The sequence below is a fragment of the Phasianus colchicus genome, chromosome 1, assembly GCF_987193195.1.
Source record: "Phasianus colchicus chromosome 1, bPhaCol1.hap1.1, whole genome shotgun sequence".
NCBI classification, from domain to species: domain Eukaryota; kingdom Metazoa; phylum Chordata; class Aves; order Galliformes; family Phasianidae; genus Phasianus; species Phasianus colchicus.
Window position 1 is genome coordinate 113,034,294 of NC_143436.1, and position 9,071 is coordinate 113,043,364.

General features: G+C 43.0%; 1 protein-coding gene across 1 annotated transcript in view; it reads right to left on the reverse strand.

The window, feature by feature from the left end:
* The window catches only part of LOC116229859 (amine oxidase [flavin-containing] A-like), a 45,273-nt gene extending 36,202 nt beyond the window's left edge, over window positions 1-9,071 (reverse strand). Inside the window, exon 1 of the mRNA XM_031594598.2 lies at window positions 8,930-9,071. Within this exon, the coding sequence (XP_031450458.1) occupies window positions 8,930-8,975 (46 nt within the window). The 5' untranslated portion in view covers window positions 8,976-9,071. The remainder of the gene's footprint in view (window positions 1-8,929) is intronic.

The following is a 9,071-nucleotide window of genomic DNA, read 5'->3' on the forward strand; positions in this document are numbered from 1 at the left end:
CCTCACCATGCCCACTACCCATGTTCCTTAGTGCCACATTCACACAGTTCTTGAACACCTTCAGGCTGTGGTGACTCCACCACCTCCCTGGGCAGCCTGTGCCACTGCCTCACCACTCTTTCTGAGAAGAAATTTTCCCTAATATCCAACCAGAACCTCTCCTAATACAGCTTAACAACATTACCTCTTGTCCTGTCACTGTTACCTGGGAGAAGAGGCTGAACTCAACAGTAAGTGTACTCTGCTCTGTCACAGATATCCTGCAAAGCACAGCTGCATGTCTCTCACCAGGCTCCATCTTCCCAATTACAAGTCATGCTCGCTCACCATGAGCTCTACCTTGGTTATCTGCAGCCAGCATGAAGTTCACTACAGCACAGCCTTGTAAAACTCTTATACTGCCTCCAGGCACTCATATACCTGGTGAAAAAGATCATGCTCTGGGCATGAAGTCTGCAAGGCACTCTTAAGTACACGAGGCATTTCAATGTATTAGAGGAGCCTGATTTTTCAGGAACTTTTAACCTTTCAAACTGAGGTCAAACTGTGTCACATCAAGCACTCCAAAACAAAGAGAAAATGAACTATTATTATGGAAAAGGCAACTGTCTGCTGTTTTTCTGGGTGTATTGTTTATTTGCTGGTTTCTTACACAAAGTGTATTTGCCTTTTATGCAACCAGTGGCGGGGTGAAAGTTTACCAAAACCAACTTAATACAACATTCCCTCTTGGAATCTTTCTTCATTATCCTTCCATACATGAAATGAGATCATTATCTTCTGTGAAAGGCTACAAGCTCATTGTCATGGTTTTCTAGCAAGCTTTAATTGAATAACTTAAGGACAAAATCATTATGGAAAGTCTTAACATTTTCCTGATCTTAACAGTGGAATCATTTTTAGTCCTTTTTGTTCATTATTCTAATTCACATCAGTAATGTAAAGCAATTGTCAATATATCTTCATTAAAGTTCCACTGTAACAGCATGCTAACACTGAGATTGTTGTTTCTTTTCCACTGATGGAAAGTCTAATTTTTTCAAGATACAATTGAGTAATTAAATCTGGCAGCAGCCACCTAAGAATTATGTCTTGTTATTCAATCCAAAGCCACTTTGCCAAGTAAACACGAACCTGCCAATAACAGATGCAAAACATTTCTATCATGATTATAGAGTAAAATCTCTCTTCCTTTCTCCTTATTGTCCTTCTTCCCCACAAGATTTTGCTTTCATTGAAAATTTTTGGTGCACCTTGAGTTTTAAAATACAGGCAAAATGTACTCAATTGCATCAAACTGGCTTTAGAGAAATCACTAATGGACAGCAACACGCAGAAAGCTGATAATGAAGGCACTGTTTCCATACTACAAGTCTGTCTGATCTAAAACTGCCACTGAAATTGAGCAAAAGACCTTCTTAATTAAATTACACTCCCTTAAATTTGCACAGAACAGCAAGAATACACAGCACTGATCACATGCCTATATTCATTTCTCCTTTCAGTGTTGCTTAACACCAGAATACCACTGCTAGCTTCCTGTTTGTCGGAGACTGCATTTGGTCTTTCTATGACCTTTTTCATTATCCCTGTTGTAGTGTATTTGGCACTGGGGATGAGGGTGCACTTCTGCATTTTCTCGTTTTCAGATAGAAGATTTTCGTATATATCAGTTCTCCCCCTCAACCTCCATCAAACATAATCCAGTTGATTCACTTAAGATTTCCACATAAAGGAACAAGTATTTTCTGTCTCAGAGAACACTGCTTAACTAAGAGCAAGCCACTCCGGCTAGTTTCAATGGCACTACTGTCCAAATACTTTAAACAGATGCAAACTGTGTCCTGGAGGATACAAAGACAGTTTCTCATGGACAATGTTAACAGAAACACAGTGCACATGAAAAAGAGGAAATTGTACTCAGAGGATCAATCCACTCCTACATACATACCCATACAATTTTCAAGTCCAAAATCTGGCTGCAGTAAACTCATCTCCCCAGTATAACTTCCTCTATGCCCCAAAAATAGAAGCAGAAAAAGGCTAGCTAGCACGGAGTTCACAAGGGAGCATTCTCCTTCTCCTTACATGTGAAAATGTTAGTAGTTTGATAGCACCTAGTTTATAGAAACATCTAAGGTGCTCATGCACATTTCTTTTTACTTTGATCAGCAGGCAGAGTAAATTTCTATCATTGAAACAGCAATTGTCAGGTAAATAAATCTGTGGAAAAAAAAAAATTGCTGCAAAACCATGATCGATCGATATCATTACCACAAATACTGAAAGCATCAGCACTGGTACTCGTGGGAGGGACATAATGCCTGACCCATCCCTATTCTCATTATGCTACCATATTTTGATATACACCCTAACAACTTGGCTGTTTCTTTTGCTTGCTGGAGTAAATAACGCTCTTAAGACTGCTTTTTAACTGAGCTAACAGGAATATTCTTTGCCACCTTTCAACAACTTGCAGTTAAGCCTGGAGTGTGGTGCAAAACCTGCTTCCCAATGACAAACCATAGATTTATAGCATGCTTCTAGGAACACTGAATTTGCTAATCAATGAATCACACAGCTGTATATACTATTTTATTTTGTATTTTTTACCAGAAACCAAAGGAGCACATGCTTCATTCAGTAACAGAAACAGATGCGATCACTTAGGTTACCACCTGTGTTAGGTGAAGTTTATAAATGACACATCTGCTATAGAAAACCACATGAAGAATGTGATGAAAGACAAAGAAAATAGAATAATACAACCACAGAATGTCTTAAGTTGGAAGGGACCTCAAAACCCACCTCCCCCAACCCCTGCCATGGGCAGGGCTGCCTCCCCAACTCAGTCTGCTCAGGGCCCCATTCAACCTGGCCTTGAGTGCCTCCAGGGATGGGGCACCACAGCTTCTCTGGGCAGCTGTGCCAGCACCTCAACACTCTCTAATATTTCTATACTTGGCATCCCAAATATGTTTTGGCCAATACTAAATATCTTGCAGTGAGCATAATACAAAGGTATGTCTTCACAAAAAACCAAACATGCCCCACAGTCATAAGATTTTGTATTTGTGGTAGCAAAACATAGGAACATATAATGAAGAAAGAGGCAAGTGGAAATTTGTATTTTTGCTTATTTGTAAGCAGTGTACATAATGCCCTTAATACTTTTTTAATGGGTGGAGAGGTGTCCATTGTTCTGTTCCTGCAGTAAATTCTTCACCTAATGACATTCAGTTTGCTAGCAGTACACAGGGAGCAGAGAGCTCTATGCAACATTTATTCCTCCATCCAAAAACATGGCTTATAGGAACGTCTCACTCCAAATGACAACATTACCACTGACTGCTGCTTTTTCTGTTGGATACAGAAAGAAAGCAGGAACAAATCATGTAGCCAGAGCCCAGCACAGGGCACATGTAAAAAGAGAAACACAGTACACATTTTAGGAGGCAGATACTGCATTCTTCCAAGGACAAATTCTGGAGGTAGCACTAGAAAAAAGAACTACAGAAAATGACTCCAGATTTACACAGGTGCAACTGAATTTTATCTTCTACCAGTAACTGTGTGTTTGACAGTTTATCTGACACCACCACCCACCAGCAGGTTGGTATGCTGTCAAAACAATTTGAGCAGTATACAATGTAAATTGTGCTGCCAATATAGCAAGAAAGAAAAAATCTGCATCTCCTCATTATTCAGTATTTCACTCCAAGTCCACAGCCAACGCGTAGGTAGCTCAAGTAATGGAGTTGTTGATCACAAATCGTGGAGCAGAAAATGTCAAAGTATTCTTCCACGGAGGGGATAATAAAATCAATCGCATAGCATATCATATGTTTTATTTCAATATAAAGACTAATTACTAGCATTTTTACATTTCAGCTTCCCCTAGAATTCATGGCCCTTGGACTCCTCTATAAATGCAACAGAAAACACTGCTGATTCCTTCATGTGGCTGGCAAATCTAAGCATCTGTTTTTTTCAGTCATGAGAGATCCTTGTTTCTAGCTAGGAACAAACATGTTTTTATTTGGAAATAAGAACTATCTGTATCAAAGAATGACAATCCTCAGTGCAAGTTTCAATTGTGGCAGTGTTTCCCCTTGTGCTTTGTTCCTGTAATGCAATGTGCTGAAAATGCTTCCAGAATATTTGCATGCTAGTTCCTTTCAACTTGCTTGCTTTTGGCTATATTTGTCCATATCTGACATATCTGTTCTGCATTATGTATATAATCAGCCTTAATTATCCATATGTTTGATAGACTGGGCTTCCAATGTCTTAAATTTCATATGTAAACTGAGACTGGCATGTAAACACTCTCCAAACTTCCTAGTGAAAAAGTTGGGACATCTTGCTTACATCCTTCTTTTCCCCATTTTGAACTATTTATGATAGAAATCATAGAATAGCTTGGGTTGGAAGGGACCTCAGGGAACATAAAGTTCCAACCCCCCTGCCACAGGCAGAGTCACCAATCTCTAGATCAAGCACTAGAACAGATTACCAGGGCCCCATCCAATCTGGCCTTGAACACCTCCAGGGATGGGGCATCCACAACCTCTCTGGGCAGCCTGTGCCAGCACCTCACCACTTCCTCAGTAAAAAACTTTCCCCAACATCTAATCTAAATCTTCCCTCCTTACGTTTAAAATCATTCCCCCTTGTCCTGTCACTATCTATCCTTGTAAAAATTTGATTTACCTCATGCTTATAAACTCCTTTTAAATACTGGAAGGTCTCCCCACAGCCTTCTCTTTTCCAGGCTGAACAAACCCAGCTCTTTCAGCTTGTCTTCATAGAATTATAGAATGGCCTGGGACCTTCAACCCCCCTGCTACATGCAGGATCACTAACCACTAGACCAGGCTGCTCAGAGCCACATCCAGCCTGGCCTTGAATGCCTCCAGGGATGGGGCATCCACAACCTCCTTGGGCAGCCTGTTCCAGTGTGTCACCACCCTTTGTGTGAAAAACTTCCTCCTAATATCCAACCTAAACCTCCCCTGTCTCAGCTTAAGACCATTCCCCCTTGTCTTATTACTCTCCACCCCCGTAAAGACTCGTTCTCCCTCCAGTTTATACGTTCCTTTCAAATATTGGAAGGCCACAATGAGGTCTCCTTGGAGCTTTCTCTTCTCCAAACTAAACAAGCCCAGTTCCCTCAACCTTTTTTCATAGAAGAGGTGCCCCATCCCTCTGATCATCTTAGTGGCCCTCCTCTAAACCCATTCCAAGAACTTCACATCCTTTTTGTACTGGGGAACCCAGACCTGGATGCAGTACTCCAGATGGGGCCTCACAAGAGCTGAGCAGAGGGGAACAATCACCGCCCTCATCCTTCTGGCCACCCCTCTTGTGATGGAACCCAGGATACCATTGGCCTTCCAGGCTGCAAGCACACACTGCTGCCTCATGTTCAGTTTTTCATCAGCCAGGATGATGAAATCCTTCTCAGTAGGGCAATTCTTAATGAGTTCTTCTCCCACTTTGTATATACATCTGGGATTACTTCAACTCGATTCAATCTTGAACTTTCAGGGTGTGGTTCTTATGCTGATTCTTTTTTTTCGCTGGAAAATCTTTGTCAAATTGGCTATTTCTAAATATTCAGGAAATAAACATCCTTCCAAAGTTTTTAAAACAAGTGTTTTCTATTTTTATTTTTTTTCCCCCTACTTTGGAAGTACTAGCAGCCGCAACTTCAAATTTGGCAAGGAGGTAGCTTTTGAGTCAATATAAAGCATTTTGTTATCCATGGGAAAATATGCGCCAGTTAGGTTAGTTAGAAAACTCTGAGGATTATTTTCTAGATTTTAAAAGCTGAAATATCTGAGCATTCAGTAAAAACTCTCAGAGCGCTCAGGGCTGCTCAACCATTAACATGCAGTCTTTAAGGAATGAGTGAGTATGGTGGAGCTCCTTGCAATCCACTTCATGTATTAAAGGAATGGGGTACACTCCATCCTAGGGCTACAGAGCTAAAACCTGAGACCCCTGTAATTGTGGACTTAGCTTGGGGAACAAGTAGTGGAAATGGGATTGGGACAGTGTGTCAGGTATGACAGCAACTTAAAGAATCAGAATCATTAACATTAGAAAAGACCTCTAAGACCATCTAGCCCAACCACCAACCTATCTCCATCATGCCCACTGCCCATGTCCCTAAGTACCACATCCACACGGTCCTTGAACACCTCCACCACCTCCTTGGGCAGCCTGTGCCACCGCCTCATCACTCTTCCTGAGAAGGAAGGTTTCCTAATATCTAACCTGAATACTGCTAGGTAATAAGATACAAGTTCATGGTATGTCACACACTGTCAGTTTACTGTCCTTGACAAATGAGGGGATGACATAGTCTAAACCAAAATGCACAACCGAAGAGTCAGAATCAGTTCAAATCAGAAGAGCATCTTCGGTTCACTAGAAAGTCCTCTGAAGAGAAAAAGAGAACAATATTCTAGGTGTATAAAGATGAATTCCCCATGGGTATGAGGAAAGTAACTTCATGTATTAATTTATTTAAGATGCTTGATTATAAAATATAATAATTACCATTAACTGTAAAAGGTGGACACTATCCATTAAGCATGAATCAAACATGTTCCTGAAGCTTTTACTGGCCACCATTCACTCTTTTAATGTGCATACACATGTAAAAAGAAGAATTAAGCCCAAGCTCTGCAGCTCCCTCTCTGCAGGGTCCAGAGGTACTTGTTCAGGCAGTCTGGACAGCTTGAACACAACTCTACAGAGTATAGCAGAAAGATCCCAGTAATAGAGGTCACCAAAGCAAAGTTCTTACAGGAGTTCTTCCCACCACAAAGGGCTCAATGCAAGAAGCACCCCTGGTGCCCAGCTTACACCCTTCCTACTGGTGCAGAGCTGATTTCATATCCTTGGCAGTGACTGCACACAGATGTGTGTGTGCAGAAGCCAGGAGGAGGATGGGCAAGTAGATTGCATTGGCTTTTACAGACACTGTCTCTCAAGACCATTCCTCACTCCAAGGAACAGTTACCTCCAGAGGTGCCAGTCAGGATTTGAGATGTGTTTTGCTAGGCACTGTATGAATACTTTAAAAAGCCACCATCTCATCACTGGGAAGCTCTCACAATATAGCAAGCAAGGTTGCTTGTCCCTCATATAAATTTCATGTATTAAAGAACTGGTTTATCCCAATGTTTCCTATCATTTCGGGTAAGCACCAAGTAAAGAGTATTAAGGATATAACAGTAGCAGAGGAGAGAGTAACCTTACCAGATGAGCCATCTGCAAATGTATCTTCAGAGAAACAAGCAGCAGCAAGTCAGTTCTGGGATAAGAGAGATGTAGAAGGGGAAATCCTGTCCATACTGGACCATATTTTACTGTATATCTCACCAGAATCAAAATCTTAGATATGCAATTATAAAAGCAGAAATCAGCACTTCATACGTAGCTGAGGTATAGGTATTTTGGTACAGACTGAGCAGCTATCTGAAAACCAAAACAAATCAAGGGTTGATAGGAATTACTGTGCCCAGCTACGATTGGTACTCTGTATTAGAGATGGATTAATTATGAAATAAGGCATTTATTGTTCATTTTTCTACAGTTGCTTTCTTTAAGCGATGTATGTCCTAACCCTTAAGAGGTAAACTATGCCACTGGCATGGCATAAGGGTTTCCATTGGCAAGGAAAATGTTCCTGTACCTCAAGAGGGTTGTGATGTTTACTTGTCCTCCTAATTCCTCTGACAAATTTTCAAGGATTGCAACACCTTGAAATTTCCAGCTTGACTCCATTGACAGTAGGCTTTAATCCATGAACTGTTCTGAACGAACCTACTGATGCTCACACTATGAGTCAAGATGTGAAATAGAAATGCCCAGTGTAATTTCTAAAACACTACTGTAGATTGGAAAGCCAGAGGAGCAAAGTGCCCTCCAGGCATGAAAAGCTTCACAGAGTCCTAGAAACCATATTCAGATCACACATTATGGGTGGTAATTCCCTAAGTGGAACGTGTGCTTTACAGGAACCTTAAAGATGAAGAGCAAAATGACTTGTGCTACCAGGAAAATATCCAGGCACATGGTAAAACCAAAAAGCCATGCTGCTTTGTGTATAAATTCATTGCAGTTTAATCACAGAATGGTTTGGGTTGGAAGGGAGCTCAGAGCCCACTCAGTCCCAACCCCCGCAGTGGGCAGGGCTGCCCCCCACCAGCTCAGGCTGCCCAGGGCCCCATCCAACCTGGCCTTGAGCGCCTCCAGGGATGGGGCACCACAGCTTCTCTGGAAAGTGGATCTGAGCCGCATTTTGGGACGCATTTTTGTTCTGGTAAGGAGTGAAGCACCCATCGCTGTGGGGAACTCAGCCGTCTGCAGGACGCATCACTCAGCAACACCACCTGTAGCGACCGATCTGTAGCGCGGGTATTCCCAGCCGCTTCTCCGCGGCATTTAGCAAAAGAGCACCAACACCCGCACTGCACGAGCTACCCAAAGAAGCACCGATGAAAAACACCATCGTTCTCGAGATGCAAAACCGCCAGCATGTATCCCTGCAAACTTCCACACCTGTAGACGTTAAAAGTCACTTTTTCCTACAGATTTCCCTCCGACGAGCAAAACGTGCAAACCACCACGGGAAGCGGACACATCCTAAGACGCCAACATGGATATTTTTTTTTTCCTTTTTTTTTTTCTCTCTCTGTTTTCCCATCCAAGTGGACCCGGAGCCAGCGCAGACCCGACCTCGCATGAACGACCGCCCAATCCCCCGAGGTGCCCGCATGGACGGGGCGATCCCGGGTATTCAGGCAGGCACTCCGCAGCCCCATGCACCGTCCACCGGCGCTGGATGAGTTCCGGGACCGCTCCCGGCGGGGATGTCCCGCTAGAGACCGACACCGCGTCCTCTCGAACCCACCTGAGATACCGCCCCCGACCACCACCACGTCGTACGGCTCGGCCATACTGCTGCCGCTCGCCCCGGTCGTTGCCTTCAACCCGCCCTTCCGCGGCGGCGCCTCGGGACCAGCTCCCGGCGGACCGACACAGCCGCGCCGTCC